This window comes from Lates calcarifer, linkage group LG6 (assembly GCF_001640805.2).
Source record: "Lates calcarifer isolate ASB-BC8 linkage group LG6, TLL_Latcal_v3, whole genome shotgun sequence".
NCBI lineage: Eukaryota > Metazoa > Chordata > Actinopteri > Centropomidae > Lates > Lates calcarifer.
This window is the reverse complement of record NC_066838.1, coordinates 5,210,214-5,228,189: the sequence shown is the minus strand read 5'-3', so window position 1 is coordinate 5,228,189 and position 17,976 is coordinate 5,210,214. Positions and strand designations below refer to the sequence as shown.

General features: G+C 39.2%; 1 protein-coding gene across 2 annotated transcripts in view; it reads left to right on the top strand.

Annotated features, from left to right (window-relative positions):
* The first annotated feature begins 79 nt into the window (after nucleotides 1-79).
* chchd6a (coiled-coil-helix-coiled-coil-helix domain containing 6a) overlaps nucleotides 80-17,976 on the top strand; it is a 69,660-nt gene continuing 51,763 nt past the window's right edge. The window contains exons 1-4 of one of the 2 annotated variants that reach the window (XM_018675316.2): nucleotides 80-290; nucleotides 2,075-2,165; nucleotides 2,399-2,519; nucleotides 3,427-3,571. In XM_018675316.2, the coding sequence (XP_018530832.1) occupies nucleotides 207-290; nucleotides 2,075-2,165; nucleotides 2,399-2,519; nucleotides 3,427-3,571 (441 nt within the window). In that variant the 5' untranslated portion in view covers nucleotides 80-206. The remainder of the gene's footprint in view (nucleotides 291-2,074; nucleotides 2,166-2,398; nucleotides 2,520-3,426; nucleotides 3,572-17,976) is intronic. The other variant, XM_018675317.2, reaches the window with a different exon arrangement.

Here is a 17,976-nt window from a genome sequence, read left to right as displayed (position 1 = left end):
TAATACGCGAACAAGCAACAATGACTATGGTTTTACACATACACATTTTTACACTTATGAAAGGGGGATGATGTAAAACGAATCTGGCAACCCAAATCCCATCTGTCACATATTCTGTCATTGGGCAGGACACTAACGTTATTTGATATTAGTACCATTACTCTACACAAGGCCATTTGCAAAGCTGTCACTTACTACCAGAAGGCATGGGTTCAGGAGAGAGTACAACCAGAAAAGTGTCTTTCGGTGTCGACGATGAGGACAGAGTCAGGATTCTTCGTGGAGTCAAGGTAATGCTAATTTAGCTAGCATTTGATAAGCCATGCTAACGTTACTTTAATGTCACGCCTAGCGCTAACTAGCCGTTAGCTTGTTGCTGAACAGCATATGAAGTTACCTTTTCATTCTGAGTTGAACTGTCGTCAAGTCTACTAGTACAGCGACTGCTAATGTGAGGAGGATGTAAAGGGATGCAGGGGCAGGGACAGGTTGATGTACAACCTGAAACATACCTCTTTTTCGTTGCACCAAACTTTAGTCGCAATAAGCTGCAGGTAGAAGTATGCCTTGCTTATCGGTAAAGGAATATGCAGTAGGCAAATGGGCAACGTCTTTTAGAAACCTTCAAGGTCATCTAGTAAATTCGGCATAATCAGTATCCATCTGGTAGTATTGAATTTCTAAGAAATCCCGCAGTTTTCACAATTCAGTAGCTACTGTGTAGCGCTTGCTAACAACGTTAGAGATAAGGCGTTTAGCTAGCAGGTAGGAAAACCAAGGGTTAACATGTACATGTCAGCTGCTTACAGCCAAAGAGAGATTCCCACAGATGTCTTAACCACCTCAACCCTTGTAACCTTTCATGTACGTAACCAAGGCGGCTTTAAATGAGCAGATTTCGAATGAAGTTTTGTTTGCTGTTCTCTGCCTCTTGACTCTGCTACCTTCCAGTGCACTTGTACAGGTCGGAATTTTGCCTTGTGCAAAACACGACCAACTAATGTAATGATAATAAATGTATATGTGGCCAAAATATTAAACTGCTCTATGAAACATTTTAAATGTGGTTGATGTTGAGTGATGCTTTAAGAAATACATTCAATCAATCTTCTGACCACATCCAGCATCACTATTGTGTGTTATCAGAAGAGTGCTCTAACTGTGCAACAGAGCAGAAACTTTTAACTAGAGGAGGTCAGTGAAATAACAACAACAACAACAACAATAACAACAACAACAACAACAACAACAATAATAATAATAATAATGATAATAATATAAATAACAATAACAGCTCAGTGCTCACTTTAATCTCTAATTATGCCATTTACATGTACACACACACACACACACACACACAGAGAGAATGTTTTACTGACTATAGTGTGACTGCATCCATAGTATTTCTGCTTTCTGAGGCGTATGAGGACTTATTGGATGTGATTGCCAAAATTCTTGTAGGATTTGAATGCACCTTCAGGCTGAGCTGTACTTGTGTAAATACAAGTTTGTTAATACAAGTCAACAGCCACTGGAATATAAAAGATAAAGCATGGAAGCGTTTATAGTTCTAGTACTTCCATGTATCACAATTTTGATTGTGAACAAGTTTGTAACAATGGCTGTTAAAAGTGAAAACAAAGAGCCTTTTAGATAATCATATTTGCCAGCCCTGCCTGCACATTCACATGTTGTGAGTCATAGAAACAGTGAGTCAATAGCTTGTGCTGACTCCTTTGGTTTTTGGTGTAGCTATGTTTAACCATTTCCCTGGACACACACATACACACACAAACCCATAGTACAGTTGCAGTGATCCTTTCTTCTTTGGCATACTGAGCTGGTTCATGTGTTTTTTTTTTTTTACCTCAGGCCGAAGTTACTGTCCTTCCCCAAAGAACTAATAAGTTACAAGGGTGAACCTGGCAGAAAGGCCTCCTATTGTTTCTGGTGTAAAGAAAGCAAAGCAAGGGATGAAAAATCATAATTTCCTGGATCCTCTCACTTTTGATTCTGTGTCTCTAGTGTGCCCATCTTTTACTTTTTAAAATTTGCTTTTTATCCCTCTGTCTAGCTGTCAGAAGATGTTCTTCAGAGGATGCGAGGGGTAGCTAACATTGCTCCAGAACGCTCATCATCAACCTCAAGCGCTCAGAAAGACACAGGTAGCATGTACCTTACAGCCAGTGTATACAGCATCTGGCTGCGTTGGATACTGGCTCTGTCACTAATCAGTTTTAACCATTTTTAGACATTTGATTGCACCATGTATTAATGATATCTTGATTATATCTGTAATAGGGCTTATTTTAATAGTAATACTGTCCGTCAACAAACTACCACAGTTCATAATAGCCTGAGTTCTGCAAGAGTTGATATCCTCTCTGTGTTTTTCCAGGTGCCTCTCGCAATGCCAGCTCAAGCTCTCGACCCCAGCAGAACCCACAGCACCGGGCCCAACCCAATACCCAGTCCAGCAGTAGCAAACCAGATTCCTACACTAAGGAAGAACAGAGGAGGTGGGTTAAAGAAAATGTGGATTTATACTATAGATTCTGATTTATGTGCGGTAAATATGAACACCTTTGATGATAAAAGTAACTATATACAGGTGTACAAAAATAGCCACATCAGGTCATGTAGTGTCTTAACAGTCTAAACAGTTTTCCTGCTCTAAAATCATTGTAAACCACTGTCTTGGTACCTTGCTAAAAATAGTTTGAATGAAATACTGATGTTAGAATTGTGCACACCGTTTCTTTAGATGCTCAGTCAACAACCTTTATATTCAGACACAGTGGGGCTTCCTTTGAAACTCACTGGCTCACAAATGTATTGGAGTGTTTTGAGCTGGGGGTATTATGCAAGATTGCACTGAGTGAAAGTACTTAGAGCCTAAATGCATGTACACACACATGCAATTATACAAAAAGGACCAGTTTGTTAACTGAATTTAGTTTCCAGATAGATACAGATTAGGATACAGCAGTTTTACCACTTCATCTGTAGTCATGGCTCAGGAGCTAAACTTTGCAGTTAAAGTTGTTTTGAGTCAGTTGTTTTGGGTTAGATGACTGTCACTATTGAAAAATAGGGGAGGCACCAAATGACATTTGAAAGATGGAGGTCAGATGAGAGAACATATACAAGATATTGTATGTGTAAAAATTGTAACTGTCAAAGAAATTAATTAAAAATGTTAAATTTCACTTGATGAAACTTAATAATTTCTCGGTAGACCTAATCCTGTGAGGATCCAAATCAGTTTATTTACCCGGGCCTGAAAATTGGTATATGCTGCCCCCTTGTGGATATACATGCCTAAAGCATTTGATTTTAATTAGAGGACCTTGAAAAGCAGAATCCTATGGCAACAAGCTATGAATACAAGCATCATATTTTATTTGTATGGTATATGTGTTTCAGGTATGAACAACAGCAGACAATACTCAAGGAGGAGCTGGCCAAGGTGGCACAAAGAGAGAGGGAGGCAGCAATGCAGGAGATGACCAAAGCCAAGACCCGAGAAAGACATCACACACGTCTGGAAGCTGAGAGGGCCAAACAGCTGGTACACACACACGCGCGTACACCCCCCGCACACACACACACACACGGTCAAAAGAATAGTACCTCGCTTTTGTGGACCCATGCTGATAGGCATCTAGCTACTGTTTGTCTTTTTAAATAATAAGTGTGGTTTTGGTGCTTTGTATGTCAATACAGTGTTTTTTTTACACAAACTGTTTTCTGGGTGTGCACAAATATGCACCCAGGTTTGCTACAGTGGAGGACATGGGACCATGTGAGACACACATGTTTTACAGTTCTGGGTCTGATGCTTAGAGTAAAGTAAAAAGTTAAGTGATGACATATGTACTAAACCAAAAATTACTTATTGTTAAAACTGAATGGTATGTTAGTCTGGAAATTGATTTTTTTTTAAAGTGCTGTTTGACTGATATAGAAAGGGAGTTCAATTTTGTGGTGTGCAACATTTAGATGAACCAGATAAACAAAATATATGATGGTGAACCTTTAAGAGACTATGAAATTATGTAGCTCACAATACCTAACAACTACCCACACTCATGGTCTCTATTTGGCATCACCTGGCGCATTGGGTGTTGCTGACAATATACTGCAAATCTTCATTTGTAGTTTTGGTTTCGTTGTGATCTTCAGCTGGTGACGTGGTGGGCCTTTGTGTTCCATCCAGTTCCTGTAAGCTCCTTGTGGGGAACAAATGTTGTTCCTCTTGGCATAAAATACACCCTGTGTTTCCTCATTCACAGTTTACAGAAAACTTATGTTCCATTTCTGTCACTCAGGCCTGTCCAGTGGTCAATGTGGTGGATCACATGAAAAATCCTCTTCCCACTGCAACAATCCACTAGTGACATGTTGGCGGAGCTGTTGTAGTCTCTGAGAAATGTCATAGTACCCTTTGAATTTTGGTCAGCAGTCACCTTAGAACATTTGAGTGTGAATGCCTTGCATGCAATGTGTTCAGTGATAAAGCTGTGTAAAAGCGGATTAATTTGAGGAGATAGGTTTGTGTAGGTTCAAGTCATGATTTCAGTCTGCAGTTGCAGTTTTCTCCAGTTAAATCACATGTTGGAACATTTTGGACAGACACAAATTGGGTCTTTGGGATTGCATTTGTAATTTCCATGGTGATACTCCTTCTGCCTCCTCCTCCTCCTCCCACCAATTACATCGCTGTTCTTCCTCTATCTCCCCCTCTCTTTACCATTTTCTCTCTCCCTCTTTCCTTGCTCTTTTCTCTCTTCTCTCTCACCCCACCTTCTGTCTCCCTCTGTTTTTCCCCTCTTTTGTATCCCAGCCCATCACTCTCTCCTTCCTGCCCTGGAGACAGTATTATCAGTGCAGTGCAAGCGGTAAATTGCACCCTGAGAGTTTCCTGGAGCTGGAGATAGGACTGGTGCAGGGTTGGAGGTATAGTCATGGGAAGGGGAGAGCTTGTTTTACACACCAGCGGGTGCCTGTTTCACGTGACTCTTCCCTTCCCCTCCTCCTCGTCCACCTGCCTCCCCCTGTGTTGAAACATGCTGTAGCACCTGTCTTATCTCCACTCCAACACACTCCCACTCCTAATAGAAAGCCGCTGGAGGGCCGTCGTGAGCAGAATGACCAGTCGAGCAGGACTGGACCTGCTGATGCTGAGTGCTCCTCGTAATTACTGTTTTTTTTGTGCTGTGAATACATTTGTGTACATACACATGAAGTATGGGCAGATTTGCACACAGTCTTAACTCAAATTAGATTTTTTCCCTGTTGTCAGAATCAGAGGGCATGATCACTCATGTTCAACCTCTGCAGGACCACTCTGTAGTCAAGGAAATTAAGGGGCTGTTTTTTGTAACAGTTGAAAATGTCATGTGTTATAGCTCTCTCCCACATCCAGGGCTCTGCCCAGTCTATGCAATGCTGGGAAATGGTTAAATTTAAAGTAACAGAAAAACAAAATCAAGTAGAAAACAGGTGCTTGCCTTCTCTAGCATTTGTTACCAGTTAATACGTAGACTTGACTAGACTACCATATGTGTGTTTCCATGTAATACCTTGTTTACACTGATCAACCGCAATATTAAAACCAGTTAATGGTTTCAGTGTTGTGACTGAATGGTGGATATGAAGCGTGTTATGTCCTTATTTGTCAAGTTACATGTTTTGTTTTTTCCCTGGCCACTTGATAAACTACCTCCACAAGAGGCGCAATATCTCCTTATTACCTGGATAAAGTGTACTTTGTCTACGATGTTGGGAGTATAGCGTATAACTCACAGATTTCTGCTGAAAACAGCTGCCGGCTTCAGTTGTGAATAAGATGAATGAAAGCATTAACCAAAACTTGATACAAAAATATTATTTAGTGCAGCTCTGAGACGACACCCTGAATTAACCGCCGATTAACCAGGAACTTGTCATGACATTGACTACAATTGTGTTCTTTGTACAAATATTAGATAAAGTTTACTATCACTTCTAATGTCAGTTGCTACTTAGTAGAATAGCACATTATAAACACCTACAATGTAGGTATAACGTAGTGCATATATTTTCAAAATGTCTTTCCAAGAATTCAAATGGATTTTCATAGGAAAACCCTCAAAGTAGAGCACCTGCCATCATGGCTGGTGATATCTTGACAAAGTTAGTGGGCCGCTGTGGTCACGACCAACCTATATTTGGCAGCTGGCCCATGTTAATTTCACACCCTATGAGGGAAAACTTTAAAGAGATGACAGTGATGCAATATTGCCTGGAGAAAAAGGATGAGGAAGACTGAACATATGAGAAGATGAGAAATAAGAGGTGACAGCTGATTAAGCATTTACTAAGTAATTGGGAGCAAGAAGGATGTGAGGATGAAAAAGAAATGACGGAACATTTTGTGAAGGGTTAGGATGAAGAATGAAGAGGAGCCGAGAATGAATGGGTGTGAAAGAGAAGACGACACACATTTCCTGTCGAACTAAGTTGAAGGGGAGGGAATACACCAAAAGCTGAAAAAGAAGTCTTCACAAGCGATTTAACATTTCCTGGAGGATCAGGAGGTGGTGGAAGAGAGGAGCAACAATGAAAAGATGAGAAATCAGGAGTGACTATACGTAATGTTTCTTCAGTGCTTTGGGAGGATGAATAAGAGAAAAAGGAATGAAGTATGATTAAAAAGAAGGTTACAAGATGACTAAAGATTTTGCACAGTCAGGAGAAGTTAGACAAGGAGGAGAGGAAGGATGAAGTGGTGAAAAAGAGGGGTTGACAGAAAATATAAATTCTCAAGGATAAGGAGAAGAAGGAGGAAGGAAGAATAAAATGTATGGGAGAAGAAGAATGAAAATAATGAATGTCTCTTCATTGCGTACAGAAAAAGACGTAAGAGTGATAACATGTCTAAACATTACCTTGAAATCAGGACAAAAGGATGAGAGGGAGAGTGAGAACCAAATTATGTTTGACAAATGAGTAAACGCTTCCTGTGGATCTGGCAAAGAATCAAGAGAAGGAGGAGAGGAAAAAGACATACTTAATAACTTACATACATCATTGCTTCAAGGCAAACAAGTAAAAAAGAGTGAAAGAAAGTACCAAAGATGGCCAGCGTCCTGCAAACTTCAAAACTAATTCACTGAGAATTACTGCAATGTATGACAGAGGATGACCTGCAGAACTGTGATGAAGAGGAAGTGTAGGAGTGCAGGAGAGGAGAGAGTTATAATGTAAATGTGTGACCAGTAACGTTATAAAGAATCACTTTAGTGTGATGAGGAGACGGAAACAAGGTACAGAGTTTATCCTTGAGTGTGGAACAAAGGTGTGAGGAGAAGGTGCTACAGGTGACTAAGTGCTTCCTGTCCTGTGTGCGGGGGCTCAGCACTGAGTCACACGTCAGAGAGCGCCAGACAATGATGTGTGGCATCTGCTATTTAGTTGTCTCATTCTTGTCTTCGCCTTCACTCCCTCACTCATTTCATTCTGCCCTTTGTCCTCTTCCAAGTGAACTGCGTGATCCTGGCTTTCCTCTGTCCCTTTCTTCATCTTTCAGCCAAGGCCCTCATCCACTGTGCTGCGTTCTGTGAATAGTCTTTGTTAATAGCAAATCTTCCGCAGATTAATTTCAGAATGAGAGAGGGGAACGGAAGAGTGGAAAGAAAGGAAGCAAGTCGAACTAAAGGGCTAAAAAGGATTTTCTCTTTTATAATATGTTAATGGCCTTTTTAGCAAAAAAAAAGGGAGGTTATAAGTCACATTAGCATACGGTAAATTTCTCTCAGAAGGAAGCCTATTTTGTTAGCTGCCCTTTAACTTCCCCTGATGGAGCTTCGGCTATTACAAAATGGCAGCCATGCTTTCCTCATTCTTTGAACATGGCTGTGAATCACAGGTGAATCAGTCGCATCTTACTAGGACATAATGTGTCTGGGAAAATAGAAGCTATTATGTGTTGAATTTTTTTTGTGAGTGTGGGATCAGAGCAAAAAGTTTTTGTTGATTAAATAATTAATTCTACTTAAATAACAACAAAATTGGTGCTGTCAAGTATCACTCTCCAACTTCTATCCAAAGAGAATATTCAGGGTGTCACGGGTTAGAATTAAAAGGAGTTTTCCAACAATTTTTACACATGAGGTTTACTGTTGTATTATCTCTTCTGTGACAATTTTTTAACCAAAAAACCTGCAACTAACTGATATTATAGAAACGGAAAGATGTGGGCATTAACGAGTGCGAGAAACAAAAGATAAATCTAATGGAAGATATGGTTATGTTGCATTATGGGAGATGGTGGATCCAGAGTGCTGCTTCCATTTTTACCATTCTTGCAATATTTAATCATTGGAATACCCCTTTTAACGCAACACAAAGATACATGCCTGAATGCTGACTCTAGAGTATTTGGTTGATTTTTTTTAACTGACTGTAAATACTAGACTGTAAAAAATAAATCTAGAGAAAGGGTTAATTTGCAAGGACAAAGGTAGTAGAGGATGGTGTAAAATCAGTGAAAGTTGTACATGTCAGTTACATGTGTGTGTTTTCTCTGTGACACATCTGTTGCTGGGTTAACCAGTTCCTCCAAGTGACACTAGATGGCAACAAAAGGATGTTCCATCTTTCACTGACTTTATTCTGTCTCTGTGGCCATCATACACGATATTAAGTTAAATTTCAGGTGTGAAATTTTCTCATTGGAAGGGCAGTCGCAAATGTTATTCCACAGATTCTGCATGTTAATCTCATTTACCCTTTCTCTCCCTGTACAATGACCTTTCATCATTCCCATCATTTTTATTGCCTCAGAATTGGTTGTGGAGTGGCACGGTGATGGAACATCACACATTCATTGTAATGTTCAAATTACTTTAGTCTTCATGGAAGTTGTCACATGCCAAGAGCTGATGATGTTCTTTGCCTCACCTGCAGACACTGCAAAAATATCACTGTTAAAAACCACAGAAAGTAATTAGCCTTATTTAGCCTATAAAATTGACTGAGTGAATTTTTCAGTCATTAGTCACAACCTGTGGCTGTCTTGCTTTTTATGCTTGGATTTTCTGTCGGCTTAATAGTCTTTCTATGAGTCATAAAAAGCACATAGTGTAATTGAAATTTTGATCTGTAATTTTAGTTTTGATTTCTCTCACAATTCACACTTATTTGGGTATAGAGGGTGCCACAGTTGGAAAATTGTCCTCCATGAAACGTAATTGTTCTTAATGGTTGCTCAGTCTACTCTAAAGGTTATTAGTCAAGACTGAATTTTCAACACAAAAACCCATATATCGCATAACTGAAACTGAGCTCTGCCTTGAGTGTGTCTAGGACTGAACATTAGTTTCAGAACCAGTTAACCTAAGTCTTGCAATTGATTATGACCGTGTATGTAGAGGATATACTGCACACCTATAGCCTTTCAGGTGAGTAGCTTCTTGTAAATCCCAAAAAGCCCTTACATGGGTTTTTGTGGTGGTGTAACACACAGTACATGGAATCTCTGGCTTTAAAGGTACTATTTATGGGCAGGGTTCACCTGCAACTAATTTAACAACCTGTAATGACCTTGATCAGTCACCTGCTGAGCTGAATTGGACAGATCCTGACAAATCTTATCTTGTTATTAGTGTAATTGCTAGAAGACCTTTTTTTCATCTCATTCATTCTTTGCTGCGTGACTGCTCATTTTCCTTGAAACTTAATAAGCTTAGTTTTAGATTTCATAAAAATCTATTAATGTCTTCTGATTTAGTGGAGGCTCTTTATTTCAGGCGAGGTGGGATGCCTCCATAAAATTCTGCTGGAAACTCCAGTCTTCACACAAGTTCTTGTAAACTTTGGATATAATCCAATGGTTGACAAACCTTTTAAAACTAAAAAAAAAAAGAAAGAAATAAACCTTTTTCATGCTGTTGCGTTACAGTGACAGCTGGTAACCCAGTGCTGTTATGTCACCTATATTAGCTGTGCATGCTTATGCATATTAGAGCAGTTTCTATAATGGAAAACATAGTAAAAATGTGGTTGATGTAGATGTAGCTTTGTGTTTTTTTTATGTAGTGAAATGTACTGTAAAATTTCGTGACACCCTTGACCCAATCCCCAAGGCTTCACTGCTGTAACTTACGGTCTGAGTGTGGTCTAAACCTGCTTTATATGTACAGTGCCTCGAGATAACTGTTAAATAAAATTAACTAAAATTAAATAAAATTGACTTGACTTGACAGTACATTTGCTCTGATTCATCCCCCCACTGGATCTTGCATGGTTTAACATTCTAAGGATATACATATATTTAATAAAAGGCACAGTAATATGATTATTTTAAAAATAAAATACCTATGCATCTTTTCAGCTTTGTCACATAGTCTGTGTCTTTATCTATCGTTGTCATTGTAACAGAAGTGCTTTATGTCAATAACAATAGCACAGAATATCCATCACATCTCAGGAATACTCCACTTATAGTGCTACCACTTCTTTACAACAAAGACCACTCTGCTAAATTCCCAATGTTTAATTCCCCGATGGTTTTCTGAGGCGACAGCACCACTCCAGAGCAAGATAGCACTGGGATCCCTCTCGTCTCTCTGTTTGTCAGGCAGCCCTGCTGGAATGAGCCAGATGTTGGTTCTGATTGGACAAACCTGCCTCTCTTGTTTATACCTAAATCCATGTAATCAGCTAGAGATTCTCTGCTGACGGAGCAACAGCGTTGTCTCTCTCTTACACACTCAGGAAAACTCATTCAGACTTTCGTTACGGGTGTGAGAGAAACAGCTGTGTTCATGCATGAGCACACACACACACACACACACACATATGTATAAGAGCGAAACAGACTGAGGCAGATGGGGACATGCTTCATTATAGCGGTACATATGAGGTGTTGAATTACTTGATGTTTTATCATGTCCTCCTCTGACTGCTTATTTAGTCCGACATATGGTAACACGCTGCTATTATACCATTTAGATGAGTGAAAAACAGAGCAAATTAGTTGCTTTGTTCAGCGCACGGGTTTTGTCTTGAATTTCAATGGATTTACATTGGTCAAGCAGTTTCAGGATTGTTACTGCAACTGTAAAGGGCAAGGAAGTACGAGTAAGAGGAAAGACCAGAAAAGAGAGAGAAGGTAGCAAGGGAATGCTGGGAAATGAGGGTACAGAAGAGATGGAGAGATGGTGTGGCACTGAAGGAAACAGAGGGAAAGAGGTGAGTGAAGGAATGGGTAGATGAGAAGGAGGCTGAGGCACAGATAAGCCCTGCAGTTGTATCAGTAATTGTAATCTGCAGGAACTGACATGGTTCTGCATGTAAAGCTATTAGGCTGCTGAAAAGCCAGCTTCCCTCTGCTCCATCAGATAATCGGGTAAGACGAGCCAAGTAAGCATGCAGACAGACCGGAAGTCCAGTTACTCTTGGTACTCTAAAAAAAACAGGGCAGACTGAGAAAAGATTGGACATCAGACTAGACAGCTTCTGTTTACCTTTATTAGCAGTGATGTTGCTGAAAAACTGGCACACTTATAATTGACAGAAAGTCCCATTTTCGCATCAGAGATGAGTACTTTATAGCTCACTGAAGTAGTTAAAGGGTAGTACACTATGTCATCATGCCAAATCTAATTTGTTGCCTGCAATACTGTAATACAGCTTCAAAAGATGAAAGATGTCACAGTGTTCCCCATTGGACTGGGATTATGCATTTTATTATTGCAAAATCAATATTCTCAACACTTCCTGGCTAACTTCAACTGGAAGGTATATAACATCTCGATCTGTTCCATAAGTCCTTAATTCTCACTGAAAAACACCTGACCTGACAGTCAGTTACAACCTCCAAACTAACTCCAAACACCAACTCAGGTTAATCTTGAAATCAGGTCACTACAGCCATAAGCAGACAAGCAGACAGTAAAGCTGGAATGTGGACAGACTGATTTTCAGCAGGGTTTGATTGCAGTTATACAGACTGTGGATCTTGATAGGTTCAATATAGAGTCCCAGTAATATATCTGTTGGCAAAAAACAATGTTGCTACAAATGAGGAAGCATTTTATTTTTGGAAAGACCATCAAATCATCACAAGCTGAGGTCAGGCAATATTAAATTGCAGTAGAATAGGCCACTTTCATGGTAGACACTGACATGTTGCAGTTGGAAAAACACAGTTGTAAAGGCTAAATTCCATTTAGCTGCTATAGTCTCATGATCCTTGTATAGTTCACATTGGCTCATTGTCACACTGTCATGGCTTACTGAGACACTTGAATAGAACAGAGCTGTCATTCATGATATTAGTAACATCTCTACTTTTTCTGCTATGAAAATGTCAAAATGTCAACTATGAAGAAGGCCTACCGTAATCAACATTTTTTCTTTTATTTTATTAAAATTGTTTTAATGCAACAAAATTTATTTATTTTTTGGTGAGTCACAAAAATGTGTTGCAATCATGGGTTTGAATTAGAAAATCAAATTTAACAACATTTTAATGGTGACAGGTTAATTATTTTGACATGTCAAAATGTGATATCATTACACACTGCGTGAAAAAGTAAATGTGATGATACTAACATGGAGGCATACAAGCCAAATTTGAAGATGTATTTTGGGACTCAAACCTGTGCAGTCATGGTCCCAAGGCATTGCACCAATCATCACAGACATTATTCAGATCTGATATCTCTTGCTATACCAGCCATTGTAATGACTAAGATCCATGTTGAAAATGTAAAAGGCAGCGGAAGTTCAAAAAGTAATTAAGAAAAAAATTTAAAAAAAGCAAATACAACGTCACAAAATACATATTGTGCATGCTTTTAGCAGACACTTGGTAGTACATGTGTAGGCAGACTTAAAATACAGTATGTTTCTAGTCAAAATGAACTCCTTCATTTATTGCTGTTTGCTTGACCCGACTGAACTATCTTAGACCACATCTTAGAATTATATGAAAACTACTTTTTAACAGCAAATAAAAAAAAATAAAGAGGGAGTGGTCCAAGTAAAAGGAGGAAAACTATAAATGGAGGACAGGAGGAAAGAGAAGAAGAAGGGGCAGTGGCCAATATTGTAATACTCCTTCCTCTGTGTAGCTGCCTAGCTGTAATTATCAGTCAGATTATTATTGAGTGCTAATTTATTGCCTCGCTGGGAGCTATGTGTTAAATAAACGCAGCAGAGTAAATAAAGAGAGGGGGAGAATGAGGGAATGGGAGAACAGACTGCTGCCGCTATCAGATGGCAACACAGTGCACATGCTGCCCACAGGGGAAGAGAGATGTGTGTGTATATTTATACATGTCTGTCCCAGGCATACTTGTGAGCCCAAACACTAGTATTCCATGCCCATGTGGTTTGTTGATGATCCATTGGACTGTTAGCATTGGTGTGCTGCCCCCGGATGCTCTCTTCATGTGTTCCTTCTGTACTGGATCAGGGAGTTGGCCCTCCATAACTGATATCACTGTGGTGTCTACCCGGCAGCCACACTAACAGCTCAGCCAGCCACCATCTGTTGTCACTACAGCACCGTCCCAAAACCTACAGTACGGTATGACTGTTGTAGAGCTGAGCTGTAGCACTATAAAAAAATATGTTCTTTTTTAAGTGAGTTTAAGTAGTGAGGGGTTTTAATGTCTGATATTTGTATATTTGGCTTGGATGCCTGAATTTCTGTACCAATTCCAAAACTGTACCTTTCTGTGAGAAATATAGGTATGTTTTTTTCTACAAACTCCACTTTTTAATTTACAAATAAGGCAAAATTGTCAAATGTTGTCTTAACACAAGCAAACACACAAGAGCTTTGCCTAAATAAAATCCAGATTGACGAAACAAAGTGAGTAAACAAAATAACAAAACTGACCAGATATTGGATAGCAGTTTTCAATAGTCAGTGCCATGGACACTCATGGTCAGTACCAGAAAAGTACTGAGGATCACCAAACAACGTCTTATTTCTTTCTTTCTGTCTGTCTTCTTCTTTTTTTCAATTTTAACCATTTTGGGACACAGTGTTTTTGTTGTGTGAAGTGATACATCGTTGCTCAGGGTTAGGGTTGGACACATGGATGGATTATTAAAGCTGGATACAACACTACCACTCAGCCTTGCTGCCAGTTGGTCCCATTGGCCACTTGAGGCACTGCAATGGAAAAGAGCTGTCTGTAAAATTGTTGGCAGGATAGTCAATTATCACTGTTAGTATGATGGATTTTTAATCTAGGGAGGTTTCATATTTGTAAAACTTTCCCAAAACCTAGAAAAAGAAAGTCCCAAAAATCCAAAGCTGGAAATTTTGAGTTTAGTGATTAGATAATTGGAGTTAGGTAACTAATTGAACAGCTTTGATGACCTGTCATCCTGTGTCATCAGCACTACATAGACAAATTTGGGACAATTAGGCCAAGGTTTATTCATCTGGCTCAACAGCAGGCTATGCAGCATGTTATTATGCCCAAAGGCTCCATGTATTTTCTCTGGTGGTCTGATCAGCTAGTCGAGACTCCAACTGGACTCCCTCTGTAATCAATGATAATGGACCCCCACAAACAGAGGAAGCACGTTACCTACCACAGTGTGATGGGGAATGTAGACAAATCCTCTTGCTTTTGAATTTATACAGTTATCTTATATATTATTACATTATCTTTTTCACATCATCATCATCATGTGGTGGTGTTGTCTTCTCACTACTAATGAACTGCATCAGATTTCTCTTGGCAGCAGATCCACACCAACATCTCAGTATGGGTGTTTAGTCCATTCCATGGTACAACTGGCAGTGAGACATGCTGACAGCTGCAGCCAACTGGCAAAGATTAAACAAAGATTGGTCAAAGCAGCACTGAAACAGAATCATGACACTTCTCACTGACTTTTTCATATAATTTTAATTACATGTCTCAACACAGAATAAGTCATTAGTGTGTTTTTAAAAGTCTAATTATAGGAATCTATTGATGATGTTGATGATGGAAAAAGATGAGAAAGTAGTATTTATTGATCCTGGTGCTGCTTTACTGACTGAAAAAGCTGGTTCTGAACACGTTTGGAGTTTGACGTCCTGCTGGGGATGCTAGTGCCGTATCTGAGAAGGCAGAGGACCAACTAGGTAGAGGCTTGACCCAGATCAGCCCTTTTCATGTTAAAGTCTATGTAAAGCAAATTCACAGATTTGTCTCTAATCACATTATTTATTGTTGGAAAAGAATTCCTGAAAACATGTGAAAAGACTGTAAACTATGTATTACACCATTGTGGAGTTAGACCGTCTCAGTTTTCCATCAGTTTCATTTTCAGGATTTTATAGGCTGGTCTGAAACGGTGGATTGATGACGCACTGGAGCCACCACTCAGCCTAACCCAGCCCCCAAAACTACAGCCATTATAAATATTAGCGCTGCATTAGCATCAGTACTTCTCCCAGTTGACTTTGTGTTATTATAGGCTTTGCTAGCTAGCTCTGCCATTGTCCCGCAAATACATCTTATCTGGGTGCCATAGTTTGCAGAACAGCTTGGTCGTCGCCTTATATAAATTTTCAAAGCCATTAAGAGGAGGTGGATTAATTTTGTGTGAGGCCGATCCAACCATCTCCCTCCCCGGCCTTCACCCTCCTGTCCCGCAGACATCGCTCACTGTCTGTATGTGTTGTTTTCCTAAATTAATAAACATCAGTAATATGACTGTATAAACGGTGTGACTTGTTTCTTGAGTCTTTGAAAGGCAGACAAGCCAATTTATCAACAAAACGTCAATTTCTACACATTCCAAATCAATAAGAATTTCTCCTCAGGATGTGAACTTGACTCTGGCTCTGGTGGCTCAAACGTGTATGAACAGGATGCTAACAAGATGCTAGCAGGGTGCTAACGGTCACTGTGCTGCACTGAGTGGGCGTGGTTTCAGCACCTGCATTGGACACGCCCCCAGCGTCTCAGAGCAGAGAGAGCTCCTTATTTTATCAGGATTTTGAAACCTAATTATATATATTGGCTGATTTCTTTAACCATTCAAATTTAGCTGGGTGGTTCATAGCACATTTTTCTGTGGTGTGAGTAACTGAGAACGCTATTAGCATTACTGCTTTACACTGACTTTAAAGCTCAGCCTCATGGCAGTGTGTTTGGAGCTTTTAGATTTCTCCTCACGCTGTCACTTGAGCTGTGAGATGTTTCCACAATACAGGCACAACTGCTTTCTCACTCATTCTTGCTACGATTTTGTTTGTCTCACCATGTCATTTTTTCCCCATTTGTTAATTTTTCAACCTGCCTCTCCTTTTGTCCTCATCATTCTCAGCTCATTTTCCCCATTACTTGCTATGGCTTAGTTTTCTGTCTCACACATTTACACATTTTTTTCCTCTCTGTGGCTTCTAAATAGATGCTTCACACCTCTAGCTGTATACTGAATTGATTCGTATGCAGAAGGTGCCTGGGGCTGGAGGAATATACAGTAATACGTTTGTAAGCCAATCTCCCATTTAGCCCATGGCTAGCGGCTGCCGTATTCAATTATGCACCTTCCTTATAACTGAAGTTATTTTTCAGAATTAGGTCTGCCTCTTGTTACTTAAATTTTTGGTCTTTCCTTCTCTTTTCTTCTTCTCATCCAGATGAGATTTTTTTATTCTTTTCATTTTATTCATTTAGGATTTTTTTTCAGCAATTTTAAAAGGTTTCAGAGGAAAATGAATTTTATATCCTATATGACAAACAGCATTCGTTTAAGCATTAAGCAAAATACAGAAGGAAACATACTAAGTCTCTCCTTAAACACAAACATCAGATAAAGTAGTGTTTGCAAAGTTTGCATGTTAGAGCTGAACAAATTAGTATTCTGATATACTTTGTCTGTTGTGATCTAAATGGTGCTTTAAAAGCTACATTTATTTATTTATTTATTCCTGTATACAATATCTGTCTTAACTCAAGTGCGGAGTAAAATGAAACCCCTTTCCTTTTGACAATAGTGTCTATTTTTTATATATGTCTGAAAGCACAGTGCTAAATATTACGCTGCTCTGTGATTGAGCCTCTCAGCAAATTGAATTCCTTTTGTGCGCAGGTGCACTTGGCCAATTAGCTGATGGTGAGTCTGATACCATACAGGACTCAAAGACAGACATTATGAAATGAACAAATGCACAGCTCTGGCACGCAGTTTAGGTATTAACTTGGTAGAGAGGATAATCCTGAGATGACTTGACTGTGTTTGTTAGATTTGTTCATCATTCTTAAAGCTTAGAGATAAAAACAGTTTCTCTATTTATCACCTGTAAAGCTAATGCTGCTGCTGTATTAATTTATTTATATTATTTATTAATTTATTCTTAACTTTTGCTTTCTTTTTTTGCAAAAGTCTTGTTTTGAGACTGCTCTGAACTCCAAGGTCAAATAGAGTATTGAACATATCAATCACTGTTTTGTTTCATGACTGTTGTGCAGGTGTTGAAAACGGTGAAAAGATGGCATTAAATTCCTGCTGAGATTTGTACTCCTCTTTAGTTATTCTTTAAGTGTCCAGTACATATTTTCATAATTAAATCAAACCTTTACTCATTTTAGACTGATTTCCTCAGGCAAACATTTAGAATTTGAGAAATTTAGCTTTCTTTATTAAATCAAACAAGACTAGGAGTCTACAGCCATGCTAGCATGAGCTTAATGCTAATGTCAGCATGCTAGCATGCTCACAATAATAATGCTGAATATTCTGATGGTAAGTAAGTATGTTTACCATGTTTGCCATGCTAGTCTAGCATGTTATCATGCTAATATAAGGTCTAAACACAAAGGACACCTGAGGCTCACTAGTTTTGTAGGTATTTCATACTTCATAAATCAGGTTACAGACAAATTAAAAAGCTGACCTGATGAAGGCACTAGATAAAAGTTAAGTAATTCATCCTGAGGGCAGTGACGTTTAATGACAATTCAT